This window comes from Loxodonta africana, chromosome 25 (assembly GCF_030014295.1).
Source record: "Loxodonta africana isolate mLoxAfr1 chromosome 25, mLoxAfr1.hap2, whole genome shotgun sequence".
Classification (NCBI taxonomy): domain Eukaryota; kingdom Metazoa; phylum Chordata; class Mammalia; order Proboscidea; family Elephantidae; genus Loxodonta; species Loxodonta africana.
In genome coordinates, this window is record NC_087366.1 from 24,457,967 (window position 1) to 24,482,206 (window position 24,240).

Here is a 24,240-nt window from a genome sequence, read left to right on the forward strand (position 1 = left end):
ATCAACATAAAGAAAACAAAAATCCTCACAACTGGACCCATGAGCAACATCATCATAAACGGAGAAAAGATTGAAGTTGTCGAGGATTTTGTTTTACTTGGATCCACAGTCAACAGCCATGGAAGCAGTAGTCAAGAAATCAAAAGACACATTGCATTGGGTAAATCTGCTGCAAAGGACCTCTTTAAAGTGTTGAAGAGCAAAGATGTCACCCTGAAGACTAAGGTGCACCCGACCCAAGCCATGGTATTTTCAATCGCATCATATGCATGTGAAAGCTAGACAATGAATAAGGAAGACCAAAGAAGAATTGATGCCTTTGAATTGTGGTGTTGGCGAAGAATATTGAATATACCATGGACTGCCAAAAGAACAAACAAATCCGTCTTGGAGGAAGTACAACCAGAACGCTCCTTAGAAGTAAGGATGGTGAGACTGCATCTTAAATACTTTGGACATGTTGTCAGAAGGGATCAGTCCCTGGAGAAGGACAACATGCTTGGCAGAGCACAGGGTCAGCAGAAAAGAGGAAGACCCTCAACGAGTTGGATTGACACAGTGGCTGCAACAATGAGCTCAAGCATAACAACAATTGTGAGGATGGCTCAGGACCAGGCAGTGTTTCGTTCTGTTGTGCATAGGGTCGCTATGAGTTGGAACCGACTCGACAGCATCTAACAACAACAACAACAGGTCAGAAAATCAATTTAGTGGGTCACAGCCAGTCATTAATAAAAAAAAAAAGAAAAGAAAAATTAAACAAGGTTGAACAAAAAATATCAAAGTGAGTAACATAGTAAGAAAAACTAATTTTTCCTATTCCTTTTCTCTGGCACAGGGCTCCTCCACATTTTCTTGGCAACGGGCAGCATCTTGGAGTCTGGTGGGTATGAGAAATTTGATTCTTTTTGGCAAGAGCCTGGTCAGCCCTTTTCCATGCTCGCACCCCCCACCACCTCAGTGGTGCCCATTCTTTTCACTTTGTATGTTCAGTCTCCAGAGTCTTCTTATGTTCGTTCCTAGCGTATCTGGCCTAGAAGCTGGTACTTTAAGGCCTAGCACCCCAAGATCTCTTTCTCTCTGCATCCCTCACAGGCAGGAGCTGGGCAGGGCCCAGAAGCCTTTGACCTCTGCTCCTTTGCTGGGACCGATACAAGGCCGTGGAGTGAAAGGAAAGAAGTGAACATTGAGGTCTTGGAGCTTGGAGTTGGCTCCTAGGGGATGTTTGAGTCACTCATTACTTTGTTCACTCATTCATTCATTCACTCAGCACATTGAGAACCCTTCTGACGTGCCTGGCATTGTCCTGGCACTGGAATATAATGATGAGTAAGTCTTGACTTTGCCCCCAGTTTCCTAGACCCAGTTTGATCCACAGATAGTCAGACCTTGATCTAGGGTGGGCCTGGGCACAGGTATATTTGAAAAGCTCCCCAGGGTGATTCTAATGCGCAGCCCAGTTTTGAGTTCCTGACACAGGGGCAGTCCCACCTAGGGTCCTTGAGTCTTGGCTGTACCCCTTCCCAACAGGGTGACATTGGCCAAGTCACCCAACTTTGTGACTCGATTTCTTCATTTGTAAAACAGGTATTGTAAGTGATGTCTACCATAGGGAGTTACTGGAAGGATTCAATGATCTGATGGCACATAACAAGCACTCAGTATACCTTATCTATTGTTGTTACACACTATCAAAGCACTATTGCAGCATGCAGGAAGGACACAAGGATAGGGTCAGGGGCAAGGAGTTAGTTGAGCAAAGGGATGGGGGAGTGAGGCAGTTGAGAGAGTGGGTGGGGTTGGCTAGCTCTTCCAGGCCAGTGGAGCAACTTGCAGGAAGGCCAGAAGGCAGAGCAAGATGCAACTTTAGAGCAGGCGGTGAGGTGCAGAGTAGGAGAGGAGGCTGGAGAGGCCCAGCCCTGGCCAAAAGCTCTCTGGGGACTAGGGAGTGGGGTGGAGGCTATGTGGTAACTAGGCCTCTCCAGCCCCAGCCTGGAAGCTGGTGAGCAGCAGCAACAAGACCTTCTTTGGGGTGGAGAAGTTGCTGAACTTGTATAAGGCCCTGTGGCACTGCCAGGTGCACCACACAGACCTCGCTGACCTACAGAATTTGAACAGCCTGGGTGCCATAATGTCCATCTACTCCACCTTGAGCTACGCCGACATGTGGGTTGGTCTCTACTTGAATGTGAACATTAATGGCCTGAGCTGGTCCAGCGGCTCCACCTTTACCCTCCCAGTGTGGAGCCTGCTGCCTGTGATGCACCAGTATGTATTCTGCTGCCACCCCTTCACTGGGGACCGCCTTGTGGATGGAACAGAAGCCCTTCACTTGCTACTATGGTGTGTCGAGTCATATTCAGGGCCTGGTCTTCCCCCCAGGGAACGCCCCAGCTTTGCAGGAGCAAATGAGAGAAAGAGAGAGAGAGAAGCTTTACGTCTTTCAGAAGACAACTGACTATTGTTGTCTTGTGCTGTCAAGTTGATTCTGACTCATGGTGACCCCATGTGTTACAGAGTAGAACTACTCCATGGGGCTTTCTTGGTTGTAATCTTTACAGAAGCAAATTGCCAGACCTTTTCTTCTGTGGTGCCAGTGGGTGGGTTTGAACTGCCAACTTTTCAATTACCCACCAAGTGAAAATCGTTTGTGCCACCCAGGAATCTCAGCTGACATTACCTTACTCCTTTTGCTATATCACTTCCTCTTTGTGGCCTTACATTCTATCTCCTCTGCCCACCCCCACCCCGCATTCCCAAGACCCCATCAGAGAAATGTGTGTAATCAGGGTAGAGAAAAAAGTAAAATCCAAAATGTTCCACTATGTTCCCTCTTTCTGCCAGTTAAGGATTTGGAGAAAGAGGAAAAAGAAAGGAAGGAGAAAGGGAAATGCAGCAGGGGGCTGATCCGTACCATGCAGAGATGGGGAGCAGAATTTAAGGCCTGTCTCCCTGCCTTCCACAAACCACAGGGCATGGTCTTATGTCTGAATGCGAGTGGGTAGAGTGAAACAGCCACTCTGGGGGAACTTCTGCTTCCAGGGAACCAGATGGATGTGAGTGACTTCCTTGTACTCCAGCTGGTCCCTCCTTGCCCCTGGCAGTCTGTGAAGATGCTGGGATCACACAGAGGGACAGTTATAGACCGGATAGCACTTTGCTGGTAAAGTGCCACTTTCTGCTTTTCTTTCTTCAGTCAAGGTTCAGCCCAACACCCCCACCCTTCACATAGGGGCCCATTACCCATTGTCGTCGAGTCGATTCCAACTCATAGCAGCCCTACAGGAAACAGTAGAGCTGCCCCATAGGGTTTCCTAGGAGCAGCTAGTGGATTCGAACTGACAGTCTTTTGGTTAGCAGCTGAGCTCTTAACCACTCCACCACCAGGTCTCCAAATAGGGGCAGGAAGGGCCAATCTGATGTGTCCTCAAGTCATGGCCACATCATACCTGTCACTAGCCCATCTCAGTGGCCTTGGAATGTAACCTATGGTGGCTGAGGTTTGAACTCTGGGTCTCTAAGCGAGTAAAGAGATTTCCAGGGGTGGTGAGTATTCCTGGAAAGGGGAGCCCACAAGGGAAGGGCTGTCTATGGGGTACTTTCCCTACTCCCTCTGGTGTCTTAGGACTCCACCAAAACCTGTCCTGACCTCACCCACTCTCTCCATCTCTCCATGTCCTCCACCAGTATCTAGGCCAAGCCCCACTGTCTTTCCTTCATCCCCTTACAGTCTGTTCTCTACACAGAGTGAGCTTAAAAATGTAAATCAGACTACTTTGCCTAAACATACTCAGAGGTTTCCATTGCACTTGGAATAACATCCTTTTTTTGTAGCAAACCAGGCCTGTCTGATTCCTCTGGCTCATCCCCATCTCTCTCCCCAGCTGCACTGACTTCTTTCTGCTCCTCAAACATACACAGCTCATTCCCACCTTTGGGCCTTTGTCCTTGTTGTCCCTCTTCTGTGGATACTCCTCCCTGCCTCTTGACAAGGCTGGCTGCTTCTCATATCCCCTCTGCTCAGTCCAGATCCCTCCTCTTCAGAGAAGCCTTCCTCAGCTCTTCATCCAGAGCATCATCTCACTTCATGCTTCGCTTTGCTTTATGCCCTTAACAGCACCATCAGAATACTAACCAAACTTAGAGTTTGTTGTTTGTCACCACCTCAGCCCCATGGAAGGTAAACTCTTCAAGAGCAGGAACCCTGCTTGTCTTATCTCTGCCATTTTCCCAGCTCCTAGTATAGAGTAGTATGAGTTGGAATCAACTCAATGGCACACAACAGAATAGCGTCTGAGTCTCTGGATGGTGCAATGGTTATGTGCAATGGTTAACACACTCAGCTGCTGACCAAAATGTTGGAGTCTCTGGATGACACAGTTAAGTACTCCACTACTAGCTGAAAGGTTGGCAGTTGGAACTCGCCCAGCGGTGCCTTGAAAGAAAGGCCTGGTGATCTGCTTCCAAAAAATCAGCCAATGAAAACCCCATAGAGCACAGTTCTACTCTGATACACAAGGGGTTGTCATAAGTTGGAACTGGTTTGATGGCTGCTGGTTTGACTTTTTTAGGTTTTAGAATAGCGACTGCCTGGCAAAAAAAAAAAACACACCAAACCCATTGCTGTCGAGTCGATTCTGACTCGTAGCAACCCTATAGGACAGAGTAGAACTGACTGACCCATGGGGTTTCCAAGGTTGCACACTTTTATGTGGAGCGGCTGGTGAGTTCTAACCACTGATCTTTTGGTTAGCAGCTGAGCACTTAACCACTGTGCCATTGGGGCTCCTTCTGCCCCACAATAGGTCTTCAATATCATTTGTTGAATAAGCCTCTTCACCCTTGAGCTGGGCTTTTCTGGCTTTGACTTGGCAGCTGCTGGTGCCTGCAGAAGATCCCGCCTCACATCCCGTGATGTGTGGTCCTCTTTCTGTCTTATAGACGCTGCCATAGGGCCCAGGATCTCCTTGGAGCCCACTTTCTGCCTGGCTGTCTCTCCCAAGCCAGGTACACACCTACTCTGCCTTCCCTTTTCTGGGTCTTTGGCTCTATTTGCCTTATACTTGCCCACCTGGACCAGCTGGCAGAAGCACTACACCTGGGCCCCGCAACTCCCTCCACCCCAGCCTGTCTGCTTGTCCCTGAGGGGTCTCAGGCTCTACTGCTCCCAGCTGAAGCCCATGGAGGGGACCAATGCCTCCATTATGCAGGTGGTCTCTGCTCAAGGTCTCGACATCCAGGCTACCTCCCTGTGTTCCAGGTGCCCCCACCCAAGAGACCTGGGGGCTGGCACCCCCACTGCCAGGCATCAGCTGTCTACTTGGTGAGGGGGAGTTTGCTCTCAATTTCCCCCCTCTGGAATTAAAAAAATTTTTTTTTAAGTTTCTTTATGTCTGCTATAGACAAATTCTATGATGAAGAAAATACCCTTTATAGATACACAATTACTCCTTAACCCATCTGCTTTGTACAGCGGATCTTCTGCATGTTATGAGTGACAATGGCACAGTCTTCCAAGGCAGGCCGACCTGCATTTGAATCTCGCTTCCCACTTACTGTGGCCGAGCTTAGGCAAGTCACATGGTCTTCTTGAGCCTCCTTGTCCTCATCCATGAAATAAGGTTAATAATACCTACTTTTCTGAACGACAGTGAGGATTAAGAAAGACGGCGTCTGCCACACGCATAGCTCAGGGCCGGCATGTACTAGATGCTTGATAAAGGCTTAATAAAGGGTAATATATATATATACACACATATATATATATTTAACAGTTTAGGAAGAGAAAATATTCAGGAAATATTAGTCAAATCTGGATGGGCTCAGATGAACAGCACACGTCAGGGGTTTTGGAGGTCCCATTTGAACGTGAGGATGCGACTGCCACTTCTGAAGATATGGGTGCTTCCTTTAGCCAGATCTCGGCAACCAGTACCTCAGGTCGCGGCCACAAGCTGTTCACATTCTTTTCAGACATCCATGGTTTAGAATGACTCCCGTGGCTTGTATGGAGCCTCTGAGGCAGGCCTGAACCTGGGCAGGCAGCTGGGCCTCGCTGAGCCCCAGGAGACCCTGCACAGCCCAGCCTGGGGCAGAGACTAGAGGCAGAAGCCATGGGAAGCCAGCATCTCTGTCTTAGCCCCACCGAAGTCAGGCCTGCTCTGCCTCCTGCCCCACCAAGTCTGTCCCTCAGCAGCCTCCCCTTTTCCTTGGCTCTCCTGGCATTGTGAGCCTAGGAACTTCACACATTTCCTCTGACCTCTATTCTGCCTCAGCCCTCTGCTAAGTGAGGTGGTCACAGCCCCAGGGAATCACAAATGAAGTTGACTCCAAACCATAATTATCCTCCTCTCCAACATTAAAAAGCCAGTTGCTGTCTAGTTGATTCCAACTCACAGCGACCCCATGTGTGTCAGAATAGACCTGTGCTCCATAGGGTTTTCAACGGCTGATTTTTCAGAAGTAGATTGCCAGGCCTTTCTTCTGAGGCACCACTGGGTGGACTTGAACCTCCAACCTTTCGGTTAGCGACTGAGCATGTTAATGGCTTGTACCATCCAAGGTTGTAACTATCATCGTATTAAGTACTATCTACAAGCACTGCGCTAAACTTTTATATACACATTTCACTTAATCCTAAACTCATAGTATTATTATCCCCACTGCACAGATAAGAAATTGAGATGTATCCTACCAAGGCCATACAGCTTTGAGGAGAGCTTTTAGTCCTTGCTTCCCCTACTGTTTTTTCCCTTAGCTGCTGCTATGATATCTCATCATTGTCCCAGACTGGTATTTAGTCTGCCTGTAGACTCGTGGCTTTCATCAAACCTAACACCCAAGGTTAGACAAGGTTTGACAAGTGTGGGATTCAGGCCAGAATTCTGACCCTGGGGGCTATGAGGCCTGGGCTGTTGGAGATTCAGGGCCTCAGGCCTATGGTACCCATGTTTTTTGCCCCCCAGTTGAGGTCCAGATCGGCCAGAAGACCTTCACACGGTTTAACCAAGAAATGACATGGCTCTCAGCCCTGATACACTGCCGCAGACACTACACGGACCTGGCCGACCTGCAGAACGTGACTGACGAGGCGGACAAGAAGGCCTTGAGGTCCATCACGAATGAGTTCGAGGCCTGGATTGGCCTCTACTTCAACCCAGCCTCCAAGTCTCTGAGCTGGTCCAGCGGCTTGGGCACCAGCATCCCCACCTGGCTGCAGGTGCCGGAGTTCATGACAGGACTGTGTGCCGGGTTCCGCACTTACGCACGCTTCACTCCCATGGTTTACTCAGTGACCTGCTCTTCCCTGCAACCTTTTATCTGCTTCTATGGTGAGTGACAGTCCACCCCTCTAGACTGGTCCAACAAAGCTACAAGGGGGTGGGAAAGGGATTTACGTGGCCTAAGAAAGCACTTCTAGACTCTGAGGGTACTGAATTCTGAAGCAGGGTCCTGAGATCCTTGTACTGTAAACTTGGGAGGAAGTTGTGCTATTGTAATTCTGGGGGATCTTTAGAGAATGGAATGGAACCCCATCTTGCCTTGGGGTATTATCAATTAGCAACAGCAGTTGGTCATAGGACAGTGAAGTGGTGAAGAGCCTGGGTTTGGAATCAGACAGACTTTACCTCTTGCTAGAAATCAGATGAGCAGTATCTCTGAGCCTCCTTTTCCTCATCTGGAAAATATATTTAACAAGTGGGAGTGCTAACACGCACCTCATAGGATGGCTTGAACACTGAGTAAGAGAAGGAATGTAAAGGGCCTAGTGGAGAAACCGGCACAGAGTAGACACCAACAGATATTAATTATTATCATTCTTATTGTCATTATAAATGCACGGGATCCAGATACATGCTGGGTCTTGGGTATAACATGTCTCCCAGGCAACAGGCTTCATCCTGCTTTTTTCTCCCTTCCTCTTTGCCTTCCTTCCTTCTTAATCATAGCTTTATTGAGATATAATTCACTTAACATAAAATCCATCCTTTTAAAGGGTAAATTATTTAGTGGTTTTTAGTGTATTCACAGAGTTGTGCAACAATCACCACTATCTAATTTTAGGACATTTTTGTTACCTCCAAAAGAAACCCCATGCCCAAAGGTAGTCACTCTCCATTCCCTGCCCCTTGGCTGCTGGCAACCACCAATCTACTCTTTGTCTCTGTGGAATTGCCTATTCTTGGCTATTTCCTTTTGTGTTTTGGATTTGATGAGATCAAGACCCTTATCTGTAAAATGGGAATAGTAGTTCCTCCCTTAAAGGGCCACAGTGAGGATTAAAGACTGAAAATGCTCACCCCAGTGACTGGCACACTGTAGCTGTGCAATCAAAGCCATCCTCCTGGGTGGGGTTAGTGTGGTGGGAGGTTGGGCCATGCGTGCTGGTGTGACTTCTCACAGGCCCCATAGCCCGTTAGGTGCTCCAGACCTCAGGGAGCTGTGTGTCCCGCATCAACGCTGCCTGCATGCTCACTCTCCATATTTTCCGGCAGATCCCTCTATCGGACACCGGGAGTCGGCAGAACTCCCTCCGCTCTCTCTCACTCCCTGCACGGAAGATACTGTGTGGACAACTCCCAGGCCAAGTATACACCACTATTTTCTCTTCTGTATAGATGTTTTAAACCTGTTCTTGGCTGGATCTTGGGATCTCCAGGCTGGCATACAGCAGCCCAGGGCAGGCCCATGGCACCCCTCTCAGAAGGGCCAGTGGAGAGGCCAGAAAAGGGGCAAGCCAACTGGGCGGCAGCCAAGGGCTGTTATGCAGAGGATTTCCCTCTCCTCCCCCAGGATGTTGGTCGGCTGGGGATGGGAGAGGGAAGAGGGGGCTGTTATAATCAACCTCCCCATCCCTGAATTGGGCCACTGAACCTGCAGCTCCAGAGCCAGGAGAGGGCAGGAAGTCTCTTCCATGAGGTGATGAGGGCCTGGCCTGGCTAAGAGGGCCCTGAGGAAAAATCATCAGAGATGTCTTTGAGGTTCAGTACCCAGAGAGGGAAGCAGGATAGAGATGCATGTTAAAGCCTCTTCCAAGTGTGGCTGCTTTGAAGTAGAGAGAAGATGAGGGATAAGTTGTTGGGACTGCACATGGGGACGTAGCCCTCAGGAAAGGCTTCCTCTGACAGTGTTTAGAAGCCAGACTCTAGCTCCCTTTCCTGTGGTCCCCAGTGCTCTTTTTCCACCTCCTTTCCTATGACAGCGTTCCTATAGCATGTAAAAAATTCCTGAAACATCTTCACAGTTATCATCTCATTTTGCTTCCCAAGAGTTCTGAAACTAACTGGGGTAATTGAGTGCAAAACCACAGTTCTCCTGGCCTCCTTACAGATGCCTACGTCAGACAAAGGCATTATTGTTTTTTTTGAGGACAGAGAATATAGGAGGCTTGCTCAAGCTCGCAGAGAACTTTATCAACTCATGCATTTAATGTTGATGGAGTCTCTGCCCTCTCAGAGGGACTGCCATTGGTAGGATTCTGGGGATACAGGAAGAAAAGGCAGGGCCTTTCCTGAAGAAGCTGGCAGCCAGCTGGGAAGACGATTCATGACAGAACTGTGTTGTGCTTAGCGTGGTCACAGGCATGGTGGGGCACAGAGAAGGGAAGTGTCCCAAGCCCCTGTAATCACTGGGAGGGGTTCCTAGAGGAGGTGACTTTGTAACTGTTTTGAAGGATGAGTAGGCCTTAGATTACAATGGGGAGTAAGGGTGGGGTGGGGTGAGGGGTGCAGGCAGAAGGAGCTGCAGGTGGGGTGGGGGGTGGTTAGCACTGGAGAGAGTGAAGGCCCAGCTCCTGGGCAACCTCTGTGAGTTGCTAAGGAAGATGACGCTCACCCTGAAGACAATAGCACCGGAGCAGGTGAGTGCTGTCAGATTTGGTTCAGAAGCTGGGCAGGAGTCTGTTCTGTTTCCCATCTAAGGCCTAACCTGGCACCCGCTTGGCTACCCCAGGCCCAGTGGCCTCCCTGGATGCCCTAGCTGATTGAGGAGGCCCACCCTGCTCACCCGTCTGGAATGGGTGGGCAGGGCCACGCCTGGAAGGACCACAGAGCCGAGCTGTTGGCCTGGGACTTCCCAGGCTCTGCAGGGACCTGAAGTCAGGCCGTTGGCTCCTCCCTCTGCCCTGCGCCCTGGGGGACCCAGGAGGCCCGCACAGTACATTCTGGCGTGTTCTGCCCCGGCTGCTCGGTGCCACAGCCAGGGTCTTGGGGGTTTTGGGGAAGGGTCTTGGGGTCAGAGGGTCCCACAGCACCATTCTCTCCTGGTTTAGAGACCATCGCCGGCTCCGCGGCTCCCTGGCCCCAAGGGACACAGGCACTGAGCTCTTCAGCCGACACCACGGCCCGGCTAAACGCCTTGGTTTCCGAGGAAGCGACCGGGACCCGGCTGGCCACTGCCCAGAGTGCGTTCTCCGGCCCCACGGCCCTGACGACCCCGACAACCCCAAGCCCCGCTGGTTCTGCGTCCCTAGGGAGGCTTACTGTCCCCCAGGAAGTGACCGGAAATCCTGTGGCCTCCACTTCGAGCCCAGCTGGTCTTGCGTCCCCAGGGAGCCCTGCTGTCCCCCAGGTGGTGACCAGAATTCCTGTGGCCTCCTCTTCGAGCCCCACTGTCCCCCAGAAATTGACCGGAACTCCTGTGGCCTCTGCTTCGAGCCCCACTGTTTCCCAGGAAGGAACCAGAAGTCCTGTGGCCTCCGCTTCGAGCCCTGCTGCAGTCCCCGCGGCCCTGGGGGACCCCACTACTGAGCGCAGACAGGTGACTCCGCGGGAGTCAACAGGGGGCCCCTCGCTCACCTCCCTCCGCGATGCCTTAGCAACCCCACCAGTGGCGGCGCCCACCGGATTGGCCACATCCAGCGGACTCCGCAGCCCCGAGTCTCCAGAGAGCTCCCCGAGGATGGAAGAAAGTTCCTTGGAGCCTTTGGGCCCAAGGAGCCAGGCCGCACCCCAAAGAACAACCGCGCGCCAGGCGTTGATAGCCCCGAGCCAGGCCACCAGACCGGAGACAACAGGGAGCCGGCCAGGGCCTGGAACAGGTGCCCACCTGCGTCACTGAGAGGAGGTTTCACTCCTGTCAGGCCCCAGCACCAGGCCCCTCGGTAGGGAGGCAAGGCCCAGGCTGCCATGCCCAGCTCAGCCCAAGGGCCGGGGAGTTGGGGGCGAGGGGTGTGTGATGGGGCATAAGTTGCCCACCCAGGCTGCTAACCAAAAGGTTGGCAGTTCGAATCCACCAGCTGCTCCTTGGAAACTCTAAGGGCAGTTCCACTCTGTACTATGGGGTCACTGTGAGTCAGAATCAACTGGATGGCAATAGGTTTGCGTTTGTAGAGGGGATTCTATCCAGCCAGCGCCAGTTTATCCTCCTCGCCTTTATGGTAATAATTTAGGGTGGATGTGGGGAGGGGAGGTGATCGGGAGACACTGTATTCTCGCCATAAGCACAGGAGTCTTAACAGCCAAGGGTTGGAATGTTGACTCTGCTACTTACTGTGCGGCCTTAGGGGAGTTCCCTAACCTCTTTGAATTCCACATTGCTTATCTTTAAAATGAAGAAAATATCAGCTTCATGAGGTACTTCTCTCAGGGCCTGGCATCTGGCAGGTACTGAATAAATGGTAATAATCACAGTTTTAAATTTGATTCCCTAGTGAAATGTTTAGTGACTCATTCTTCCTATTTCTCTCCTTACCTTATTCAATAGACAGGGCTGGCCCCTTTCTTATTTTATCTATTGTAAATGATTATGAATGCTCGCTGTTATCCATCACAGGCCTAGAACACTGCTTTGCACATTGGTAGGTGGTTTAATTCAATGATCCTTTCCTATCTGTTCTGAAAAAGGCAATGAACTATGGATGCCAAGATAAACAGGGTGTTCCCTGTTTTAAGAGCTTAGTCTAACAGGGAAGGTGGGCATAGGAACAACCAGGACAGTATGGTAAGTGCTGCACTCAAAGTGTGAGCATGCTGAAGTGGTTCATTCTGCCAGGAAGGTGGTAACTGGACAAAAGGGAGTGGAGGATTTCATTGGGCAGCAAAGACTAGAAGGTTCTGGGCAAAGACAGGCAGATGTAACAGTGTGTGATTTGGGAATGGCAAGAAAACTGATGTGATGGGGGAGGGTGTGGCAGTGGTTGAGGAGAAGGAGAATTAGGGCCAAATTGTGAAGGACTTGATGCTGTAGTCAAGGAAGCCATCAGAGGTTTGTAGCAAGTGAGCAAAACGCTCAGATCTGGAGTTCGCTGAAATGAAGTAGCTATAATAAAATGGGACAATGCTTAAAATGAAAAAAGCATGATTCAACATTACACATGCGATACAGTCACAATATTTAAAAGAAACATCAATCTGTGCTTAGAAGATCAGAAGGAAATTTGTGAAAATGCTAAGTGATTAGATTCAGGTGATGAATGTATGGATGTTCCCCCTTCTGTGTTTCTGTATTTTACAAGTTCATTTATTCCATTAAAGAATTTTACAGCGTTTTCCGTGGGGAAAGAGGAAAGGAGGGGAACTTGGAGAGGCGCTGACTAGGAGAGGAGAGACTGGCAGTGCCTGTGGTGGGAGATGATGGCACGGGCTGAGTGAGTGGAGCTGAGGCCTGGTGTGGGGCAGTGCAGTGAGGAGCAACGTTAAGGGAGCTGACTTTACAGAAAGCTCCCAAGAGATGTTAACGCAAGAAATATAGACACAAACACATTTTTAAAATGCTTAGCTTTGCTCACTGAATCAGAAATGCCAATTAAAAACAAGATACATTTTTAAAATTTATTATTTTTTTTACATATCAGTTTGGCAAAGATTTAAGAGTGATAATGTTATGATGATGGAAAAGCAGCAATCTCAGACACTGGGTCTTAGTGTAAACAGCTGCTACCATTCTGGCAATGTGTGTCAATTTCAAAATGTGCACACCCTTTCATTCGGGAATCCTACCCTTCGGGAAATAACAGTGTAAAGTACACAGGGATAGTATATGCACCACCCCTACACAGGGCTGTTGGCTGCAGCATTGTTTATTACAGTGAAAAACTGGAAGCAATCTAACGTCCATCAAAAGCAAATTGGTTAAAGAAGTTATGGTACATTTGATGAAATACTATGCAGCCTTTAAAGAGAATACGGTAAATCTTTACGCATTCAAATTAAAAAAATCAAGAGTGCAAAGGTACTCTATAGCAAACTGTTAAACAGTGGTTTTCCCTGGGTCGGGGAAGAGATACTTATGCTTAAATATTTCACAATAATATATCACAAAAACAATATGGTTATTTCTACACTTGGGGGGAAAAAAGGTATCTGCAAGGCATTGACAGGACTTTGGTGACTGATTGAACCCGAAAGCAAGAATGAGGGAGTGAGGAAGTGGCTGAGGTTTCCTGGGGCTCTGGGTGGCGAGTCTCCATGGATGGCCACACAGAGGAAGAGGAGGCTGCTGGGGGAAGAGGCTGAGCTTGGAGTACTTTGAGGTACTTCCCCTTGGTGGGGATCTCTGTGGTCCTGGGTGCCATGGTGGGGGCCTCTATGAAGGTGGTAGACAACATAAGGGTATTGGGTTTCTTGGGGTGGGGACTACTGAAAGGAGAAATTTGACACTGAGAACCGACCTCATAATATTGCAAGAGACCCTCAAATCTTGATTTCAGGCACTTTTTCACAGGCAGTGGGACAGAAATCCAAGGGCTGGGTGCATGAAACTGTGGGAGTAAGTCAAGGGTTGGCAGGGACAGAGCTTCCCGTCTCCATAGTTTCTGCAATTGTGTATGGAGCAGTGGCTGCTCATGCCTGTTTTCCAGCTCAGGGCTGGTCACCAGCATCAGACCGTCTGGCCCTCAGCTGTGTCTGCTGTAACTCCTTTACCTTCCCCTCCTGTAGCTGTGACCAGTGCAGAGAATGGTATTGATATAAGAGATACAGCTGCTACTACTCAGGCCCAACATTTGAGCTCATCTAACAGCCCAGAGTCTAAACAAGCAACACCCGCACCAGAATCAGGTAAGTGCTTCTGTTTAACAAGTTCCCACTCGACGCCAAGCAGTAAATCTGGACAGCCACTCCTTAGCACAGGGCACTGGAGATCTTTTTATGAAAGACAGCAGTAAACATGGGGAAGGGCACAGGGATAGGAATGAAGTCAGTCATGGATTCTAGTTCCAGCTCAGTGACCAACTACTGGGAAAGCTTGGGCAAGTTTCCTCACTTCAGAATCTCAGATTTCTTATCTGCAAAAGCAGTATAGTAAAAACTACCCTGCCTGCATCATACGGTTGTGAACACCCAATGAGATAATTATGCAAAGGGACTTTATGCTATGTAAATAAAATACTATGCAAATATAAAGTAGTCCTATTATGAGGTTGTAGTTCCTGTGATGGTAACAGGTGGCTCACAGCCAAAGGCCAGGTCAGCAAAAGGGCTCCGGGTTTGTTTTTAGGCCCAGAGAACTTACCTACAGGTTAGAGATAGCTTCTGGAAATGTCGGCCCAGGGAGAAGTGAATATTTCCAGCATGGTGCTTAGCATCTACTTCATACACTTATTAAAAGGAAAGAGGAAAATACAGAAGAGACAGAAAATAATTGCCTAATGGGTGGCCAGGCTGTGAGGGGAGAAGTAACCCCAAGGCATAGGACTCTTTCCTTTCTAGACTCTATAGATTGGTCCTAATTGTGGTTGAGCACGCTCCTGTTCAGCAGTTTCTTTTCTTCATTTCTGAAATCCTAAATCACTAGGTAGCAGCTATGGTGTCCAATGGGCTCTTCTGACTGCTAAGAACTTGAAGGTTTCAAAAGTCGGTAATTCCCATCTGAACAAGGTAGCACTTTCTTTTTCAGGGCACCCCTTTGTAATCCTGAAAGCAGATTTTAACACTACAACTCGCGCGAACCCAGAAGATATGAAAGACCAGTTTTTGAAAGAGGTGAGACTTCTGCCCAGTTCTAATTTCAGTCTGTTAGCTGACTTGACAATGCAAGGAAATATTGTCCAAACCAATATATGAAGAAAAAAGCTTTGGAAAATTAGCTTGTCTTGTTCCCACTGCCATCACATTGGTTCATGGCAACATGCTGGTTCATGTGCTTTTCAGGTCTTTTTCTTACTCTCTCCAACATTTTTCCAGAGTTCTTCTTTATCAAGATAGTATAGTCAGAAGGATCTGAGTTTGGGTCTCAGTTTTGCACTCGTTAGTTATCTGACCTGGGGCCTTTCTGAGCCTGTTTCCTCATAAACAGGAATAATAGTACCTAGCTCATATAGCTGGTGCTATGGTTAAATGAAATATTTCATATAAAGTGTGTAGTAAATTATCAGGCACATAGTAAGTGCTCAATAAGCATTAGCTACTATTACCACTGGAGCCCTGGTGGTGCTGTGGTTAAGTGTTTGGTCGGCAGTTCAAATCCACCAGCTGCTCCTTGGAAACCCCGTGGGGTAGTTCTACTCTGTCCTATAAGGTCGCTATGAGTTGGAATCGGCAACGGGTTTTTTTTTTCTTTTTCATTTATCAACATTATTATTGCAGTGTTCTGAATATACATTTTTTCCAGTCTTTTTTTTTTCGCCCCCCCTTCTTTCTTTTAAAGTATTGTGGGATAAGAGTGTGCAAGCCAAGAACTGTTCCTAAATTCTGTGGCAAAAACTTCAAGCTGATCTTTGAACATGGCCTAAGAGCACATTTCTTACTTAAATCATTATGTCGGAGCTAGAGAGCACCCTCCTATAGAGTATCCTGCCAAAATCATAATTTTATAGAAAAGGAAACAGATTAGTATTAATCTGCTAGCTTGCTGCAACTTACTCACAAGCCAAAGAAATACTGCCCAGGTCATTCATTCTAAAAATCTTACAAACTCAAGTTTCTAGAAAGAATGGTAGTGTGTGTGTGCATTTGTGTATCCCAAGGGAAGGGGGCTGGAGAGTTTTTAGTGCATTTTGCTATTAAAGGAAGAGCAGGTGTAAATGATGCAATTCAGCATCTGATAAATTTTTGAGTTGAGTAATGCTGCATTTTAGCTCTATAAAAGTCAGGCTCCCTCTCAGGTATACCCTGGTTAATGGCAGCCTGGTCTAGGAATTTCAGTTTTAAGGAATACAGCAAATGAATCAGAGACATTATTTTTTCCCTTCCTGGGGTGGGAGAGAGAAAAAAAGGAAATTTTGAGTTCTTGACTTGTTGATTTCTTCAGGTCAAATGTCCTATGTTTGGTCTACCTGGGCCCTTTGGCACTCTTCAGGGGTGTACTCACTGAAGCTTCAGACATCAAACCAGAAATCATCTACCTTCTGCTTTAAATTGGAGCCAAGGGGAAAACCTGGCTCAAAATGGGAAAGTCCATCTTCTGGTTAGCTTTTTTGGAATCTATCCCATAAATGATTATATTAACGAAAAGAATTTCCACCTCACCAATTTAAAGAATACAGTTGGTGGGGGAAAAGGTGTGTGTGGAGGAAGGTAGAGTACAGGTTATCAGTTTTAGGGGCATTTTTTATTTCAAACAGAAGGCAAGAAAATACCTGTAGCCAATTTATCCCAGTTCCAGGGATGGGGTCAGAGAAAATTTTGTAACAGACACACACAGAGTACTCAGGGCTCTATTTGGACTAGTGGTTCTTAACCGTCCTTGATGTTTGAATTCCCTGGGGGGTGGGGGTTAAAAAAAAAAAAAAAGTACAGGCTCAATCTTTAGAGAAATTTTATTTAATTGCTCAGGGGTGGAGCATGGGTGACATCTCTACCCTTTTTTTTTTTTTTTAAGCTCACCAGTGATTCTGATGAACAGTCAAGATTGAGAACCACTGATGTAGTCATTTGTTTCAGTCTCCTTTGCCACTTAACTTAAAAAAAACCTAACAAAATTGGTGCCAGGTGCAAATGATGCCCATTGGTGAAGGCGCTAATGACATAAGGCAGGCAGCTAGAGGGCTGTGAAAAAGTAAAGGGTGTAGATAGTTAGAGGGGTAGACAGTTTAGGGTTAAGGTACCTAGGAGATCACAAGGTAGCATCAACAGTTTCTCTTTTTTTGATGTTCCAGATCCAAGAAGTCTTAAAGCTTCAATTAGGTCATGAGCAATTCAGACTGAAATGGGTCGGCTTTGAAGTGAACAGAAAATAGCACAAGTCTGCTGACTGGGAGTTTCCTTGTCACACAATCATCCCTAGATTTTGAGTGAATGTTAGTTTTTGAATTCCTAGTAGAAAAGAATTAGAAATAACTCCAGATATGCTATATAAAAAAAAAAAAAAGCCAAATGGCTAAATTTCAGACCTTAAAATAGCACAGGAGAAAACAACATATGAAACTTCCATCCCTGGATTCTCTAGAATGAAACAGGAAAGCAGGAGATGAGGTATTTGGGAACAATAGCCTTGAGAATGACAAACAAGAACAAAAAACTGGAACCAAACCATCAAAATCTTGAGAAAACAAACCCAATCCAGTATCAACAATCTTAACTTTCTTTATATCCATCTGGGGCATTAGAGCTAAGTGGGGCCACATTTCCAAATAAACTGGAGGAGACTGTCTTTACCAGCCACAAGCTATTAAAGAGATTTAAAAGTCTCCAGGATGAGGCACTAGCTATAAGGGTGTTGGCATAATACAATATATGTGAATGCTAGTTATTTGTCCTTTAAGTATTTCTTACCAGTAAATTGGGAAATTCTAGGGCACATTGTTCTCAATGTTAAAATATAACTTCAGAATGATGTTTCTACATATACTTTCTTTGTTTTTCTCCAAGTATTGTAAATACCCACACACATGCTAGAAGATAGTAATATTTCAAGTACATTAGCAAGTTTACTCTGAAATGTTTAAAGTCAAAGTTTATTTGTATTCTTTGTAGGAATATCAATAAAAGACCTCAAACGTATCTATATCTGTACATGTACAAGAACTGTCAAAAATTATTCACAGAACAAAAATAAATCTTCTTTAGAACAAACCCAGGTAATGAAATGCAAATATGGATCTCACATATGGAACAATCTAAGTGCTACCAGCACAAAAATATGGCTTTAAAAATAAAATAAAATCTTGGGTTTTGTTTTTCTAAGGTGTATCTCTCTTTCTTGAAATAAAAAATAAATTATTTAGCGCTATCATTGTAAAATAGTCATGTGTATTAACATACTCTTACTAAGGCCCTGGAGATGAAAAAAAAAAGAAAAATCAAATTTTAGAAAGTAAATTCCTCACAGGTGTGATTCAGGTTAATGTGCTGCTGCTGTCTGCTCGAGTTCATTATCATATAACTAAGAAATGTCTAAGCACCAGTCAAGATGTAACTTTTACTATTTATTTTAACTTTTCTGCAAGATAGTGGTTTGAGTTAATTAGTATTTAACCTTTTGGTGAATGAGGAATCAGAATTTCTCCCTTGGGAGTTTAGAAATGACATAAATATGAGATTTATACACAAACATTTGCACCCACACACAGGTGATAGAGATCCCTAAAACACAGCTTCTGTGGAGATCTCTCTGAAACAACAGATAAATATGATTTTAAGTCCCAAACTAAAAAATTTCCTAGAGAAAAATGAGGGCATTTCAGTGAAACATAAGAACTGAGTAGGGAATTAAAACCCATGCTGAAATATGAGTGAAAACTACCACTTGCCTTTTCTTGGGTGGCTCCCTGCGCTTGCCAAGTCTTGTTGGATCGGTTACTTGAACACCTGAGGATTAACTGATCAGTAACAAAGCCAGTTCTTTCTGGATCCTAATTTTTTTTTTTTTTTTTTTTTAGATCAGTGATATTCCCCTTTCTTTCTATGACTCCCCATGGTGTCAATGGACAATATTTAAGTTACTGGGGACAATGTCAAACCAAATCAATTTCCAGTGACTTTAACTTATATATACACATAACCCGTAATTTTTTAATAGGAAAAAAAAATGACCACCATAAAATCTTACCAACTTAAAAAAGTCTAGGAATCATTGCTTTATAAAATGGATTAACATTCAGAAAAGGGAAGCCCAGTAACTATGTTTTGTGCCTGTGTGTGTGGGGGGGAGGGTCTATGTGCTGTCTACAGAAACCGCTATTCCATGTATCCATGTATTTTAAGGGCAGCCAAGGGGTATAAATCCTCCTCTGTTTCCTCTGAACCTCTGGGCTACTGAGAAGGCTGCAATGCATTAATCCCTTTTTGGATCATGTATCTTCCTCAGCTTCTTTCCCTGCTCATGAGATATTTATTCTATCTCATGCAAATTTCATCGCTTTTGTCCTTCCTAAACTCAAGAGCATGGTCAGCACAAGTGAATGCCTCTAGAAAAGAGATTTGATTTAAAAATTCAACACTTGAACATTTCTTGCTTTCAAAAAACTGTAAAATAAGTCCTCTCAATTGATAAATTGACTTAAAAAAAAAAAAAAGTATCCCAAATTTTTGGCCCCCCAGTTAGGGGGTGGGAAGGCAACTGTGTATTTTCTGCTGGGGCAAGCAGAGGATTTCATTACTACACCTGAAAAATGCAGGGGAATGCAGAGGAATGTCTTTCGCTTTCCACCATCTGTGGGAGAAGATGGCCTCCCAGGGTGTAGCTGAGAAATGCAGTAAAGCTGCAGCATGGGCTGGGGCCCAGCGACAAATCTAGTCTGGTACCAGGCCTTGGGCCAGGGTCACAGTGGGGTAGACTCCTGGGACTGAAGTGACCCTGAAGAGGGTTCCTTCCCCAAGCTCAGTCTCACAATCAGCCTTTTCAAGAACTCCAAACTGGAGAGGACGACAACTAAACCCAGATGGAAGGCAAAACAAATGCCGATACAAACTCACTTGATGGCAGTTGTCTTGCTCTGATCCCAACACAGTGTGCCTCTGAGGAAAGACTGAAAGCCAGGAGTCTATAAGAACTACAGGTCCATTAACAAAGGCCAGGGGTAGACTGAGATCTGAAAAGCTTTACTTCTGAAGTCAAGCTAATTCTCAAGGGCAGATAGTTAATGCTTGTAGAAATGGACAGTAGTCTCAGACAAGAAATCTTGTTATCTTTCACCATATGCAGCACAGTCTAACACCATCATAGGGAAAGGTAGTTGTAAACCACTCAGAAAGTGAATTCTGACCAACTCAATATCAAGTGAAAAAAGCAAAAAGCTATAGCAGCATGATTACCTACCCCAATAGTACCTTGGTCATGGGCCTGGAATGCACTAAGTGCTCCAATGTCCATTATAGTTACCTCATTATCATTTCCCCTCTGTCATGGCTTTTATTGCAGAGACTCAGGGAATATGATGACCTGATGGATCTCTTTTTTGCTGTTTAGGCCCAGAAAGGTTATTGCTCCAGTGAAATAAAAAGGGAGTATGAAACTCTTTTTTTTCTGAACCCTGCCTACATTTAGCTGTTCTTGGTAAGCAGCCAGGCAAGCACTTTGTGAGCATTTCACCTGAATTCTAAATTTCACTCAACCCTGCTCCATCCTGCACCCTGCAAGGTGGTGATATGCGGAGTGAAACAGGGAGTGCAAGACTCAGCTAGCTTAATCCACCCATCTTTCTTCAACCATGAACCTCCTCCCAGCAAAACAGAGGTGTGTACCTATTTGGGCTAAAGCAACACCTCCATAAAAACTCATTATCAGCTGTTGCTGCTTTCCTTCATATTAAAAAAAAAAAAAAAATTAGAATAAGTTCTATAGATTGCAGCATTCTCTAAAGAAATACCCAGAAAAAGACTTCGATAGAAGTAGGCTTAAAGCACAATCTAAAATTTAACATCTGGCAACAACTGAACTTTTAGCTTGCTTCCATTTTTCTACCCTACTCTTTTCATTCAAGATAACCTGATAATAGAGGGTTGCATAATCTAGCCAAAAGTTTTGGGCATTTAGACTTCAATGCAGACAACCCTCTAAGGAGCTTCCACTATGCTAATGAGATATATTGCATCCATCAAAAATACATTTGATTTTTTTGTCCCCTCTTTCCCCTCATATAGGTAATCTTATAAGCCCTCTGTAATCCATTACCAACGCTTTTTTTTTTTTAAGAGGCGTTTTTTTTTTTTTTTTTTCCAGAGGCAGGAGAGCCACAACAAGCAAGAACAGACTATGTTTATATTCCTCCCTCCTCCAACAAGGGGCACTGCTTCAGAATTGGTAACTATTTTTCCTATTAAAATAAGTGATTCTGACCATACCGTACCCTCAGCTTGGAGAGTAGAGATAAGAATTTGTAAAATAACTACCGAGGGTCTAGAAAACACACACACACACACACACACAAAAAAAAACACAAGAGGGCATGAACTCTGCAGAGCAGATAAGCACGGTGAGAAACTCCTGTTTTAGATCACTGTCTGGTACTAACAGGGGCTATTGTGAAGCAAATTTTTTACAAAGGCTATGGGGCGGGGGGCCACGGTGAGGTTGCTGAAATGCAAGGTCCACCACAAAGATCCACCTAAGAGAGACCAGTGCTCAAGAGGGCAGAATGCAAGCCCGGGGTCCAGTGAGAAAAAAGGCTTGGGGTCTAGGATGGGCTTCACTAGAAAGAGGATGCCATAAATGTTCTCTTGTTCCTTTAACAACATTCTGTTATGCAGAAACACTCACTGCATGGCACTGCATGTATACGTCTCCCTTAGGTTTTCCCCCACCTTTTTTTTTTTTTGGTATTTCCTTAAACTTTTTAATTTAAAATAAACATCATTAAGTTAATGAGAAACACTGTTGCTTTCTCAATGTAAAACAGCTGCTAAGACTTTGCTTAAAGAGATTCCAAATCTTTTTAACATTATATCTGACAGCATAGAAGGCATGAATTTTTCCTATTTGTGCAGTTATATGTACATACGTGTGAATATATGTGTGTGTATATATCTGTATATACGTCTGTTTAGCATATAACATCCCATACTTCCGATAATCAAGGTTGCACTCAAGATGACATTTCACACGTCTGAAAAAAAGGAAATACATTAGTCTCTATGACCTTTTCTGTCCTATAACATGTCTTACAATAAAGTCATGGATGACAAATGTTGAAACTGGGTCATTATAGTCAAATGTACCAAGAGTATGGACTTAATTATTTTTTCCTGGGAATAACAATTGCAGTTTGCATCCCCACACTTCCAAATTTCTTTTTTTATAAGAGTAATCATCACTTTTAAGAGAGTGATACTTCAGATTTGAATTTCTTTTCCAAATTTTACTAAGAGAATAAAAGGAAAAAGAAGCAATTTAAAAGTTTAAGATCCAGATAAAAGTACCCTGACCATAGATTTGCTAGAACAATGGATAAAATATTTATCCCAAATAAAACTTATAACTTACAAATAGGAAATGCTTTTTTAAATTAGGAAGTAGTCAGAGATTCCTGCTGTGGTGTGGTTAGCCCTTTTCTGTGAGAAGGAAAGGGGGTTTATTTTGGATGGCTTACAGATAACATATTTGAATAACCTCTCCAGGGGAGAGTAAACCCTGTTGGTGATGACGCTCCCACCTTGGGGGAGGAAAAGGCAGTGAGTGTGTGAAGATGAAGATGGTAAGTAGAGACACAAATATTTATAGTTTTGTAAACTCTAAAGAGGAAAACGAACACTCTTTATTACAATTGGGGTAAAAAAAAAAAAAAAGTCCCCTATCTAAAATGGAAAATCCCACCTGCCACAGACAGAAGGAAATAAACATATTGACAGGTGTTCGATAGAAATCACTCCTAAAGTCCAGTTTTGATGCAACAGCTCTTAGCTGTGTCCTCTGAAAGTGAGTCCCCAAATCAGAATTAGCTGTCCGACCAGAACCAGTCTTGGTTGATCAGCAGGATAAATTATTGTTTTATTTGGATCTTGGTATTTGCATGTTTTCTGAAAAGACACGGGGCCAGAGTGGGGCTTTTAAACTGGCAGATGAATCCCTGAAAGTTCATTCTGACAATGTCCTATTGCACTCCATGTGCTTCTATCAGGTAGACACTCGGTCTCCAGCTACTGAGCCCACAGGCTCGTTCTTCACTCACACATAGTTCCTACGTTTCCTCCTCTAACAACTGCAGTGCTTGCAACAAGAGGAAAACAATAATAAAAATAGCAATAATTAAAAAGGTAATCTACATTATTAACTTCCTTTTGGTATATTACAGCGGTATTTTCTGTACATGGCCCAGAACTAAGTTCTCTATGTACAAAGAGACATGGGGGAAAAGAGTTGACCTTGGAGTCTTAGCCTGATGCCCTGAAAGACAAGGTTCCTTTCTTCAGTCAAGAGTTTCTCTTCACATTGCCGTTCTGACGTAGCAACACTCTATAAACCTGGAGGGGCGGGGTAAAGGGCTAGAGAGAGGAGAGTGGGTAAATTTCCTTCTGTCTCCTTCGGTAGTCTGTCTGTTCATACAGCCCATCAGCAGCTGCTGTTTTTGAATTCACCATTCTCCGTGATGGAAAGCTTGGTGGGGTTGGTGGGGGAGATGCCATTGCGAACCTGCATGCTGTACCGCTCTTTCACTTGGGTCAACGCGCTCATCAGTCTGGTGTTGGCCGAATCCAGGGACATGATCCGTTTTTCCTACAATACACCAATCATGGCTTTATTCAGGCTACATGCAGTAAATCCACACCAAAACACCCTTTCTTTTTTTGAACAATTGTTCCAATGCTTTTTATCGGACAGCAGTACACATGATGTTCCCAGACAAATGGAACGTCTCTGCCTCTTTCTGCACACTAGTCAGCTTCAGTTTCCCTTGGGTCCAAGGGGTCTCCGTGTATTTTCTCTTTCTTTTTTCCGTTCAGCAGAGCAGGACTTGTTATTAATGATCCCTTGGGATATTACAATGTCATGTAAAAATGACACCACGTGTTACTTTAGTCTATGCAACAGATGTGTCAAGCTGCCTTACTATATGAAGTGCTTTTGGTCAAAATTGAAATGTGGAAATTAGGTGGCGAAGAAAGAAGCACCAGAGGTTTCATTTCACAGAGGTGAAAGTGCACGTGTATGGGTTCTGAGCCCCCCAAAAGGACGCATCTGTCACATTTGGAAAGAGTTCACGTTGTGCTCAAAATTAAAACCATACATGGTGGCAGTTTATAGTCACCGACAAAGTGAGGATGCAACAGCAAGAAGGGAAAAAAGCAGCCAAAAGCTCAGCCCAGGGAGTTATTTGAATATGAGAAGGTAGATGTGACTGGAGGGGGACGCCATAAACATAACACATGGAAACAAACAGAGAACACAAGGCTCCTAGACCCATTCCAGCTCAGAGGTACTCCAGAA

General features: G+C 45.3%; 2 protein-coding genes across 9 annotated transcripts in view; one reads left to right on the forward strand and one right to left on the reverse strand.

Annotated features, from left to right (window-relative positions):
• The first annotated feature begins 1,636 nt into the window (after positions 1-1,636).
• CLEC20A (C-type lectin domain containing 20A) lies at positions 1,637-17,995 on the forward strand. Its single transcript, XM_010591109.3, is given in 10 exon segments — positions 1,637-1,973; positions 1,976-2,343; positions 5,081-5,226; positions 6,966-7,331; positions 8,496-8,712; positions 10,271-10,705; positions 10,817-11,021; positions 13,751-13,997; positions 14,836-14,921; positions 17,036-17,995. Coding segments are annotated over 10 exon segments (2,484 nt in total). The 5' UTR covers positions 1,637-1,640; the 3' UTR covers positions 17,117-17,995.
• A 79-nt stretch (positions 17,996-18,074) lies between these two features.
• The window catches only part of RASAL2 (RAS protein activator like 2), a 429,713-nt gene continuing 423,547 nt past the window's right edge, over positions 18,075-24,240 (reverse strand). For all 8 annotated transcript variants that reach the window (XM_003410874.4, XM_064276597.1, XM_003410875.4 and 5 more), the window contains one exon: positions 18,075-23,529. In XM_003410874.4, the coding sequence (XP_003410922.1) occupies positions 23,365-23,529 (165 nt within the window). In that variant the 3' untranslated portion in view covers positions 18,075-23,364. The remainder of the gene's footprint in view (positions 23,530-24,240) is intronic.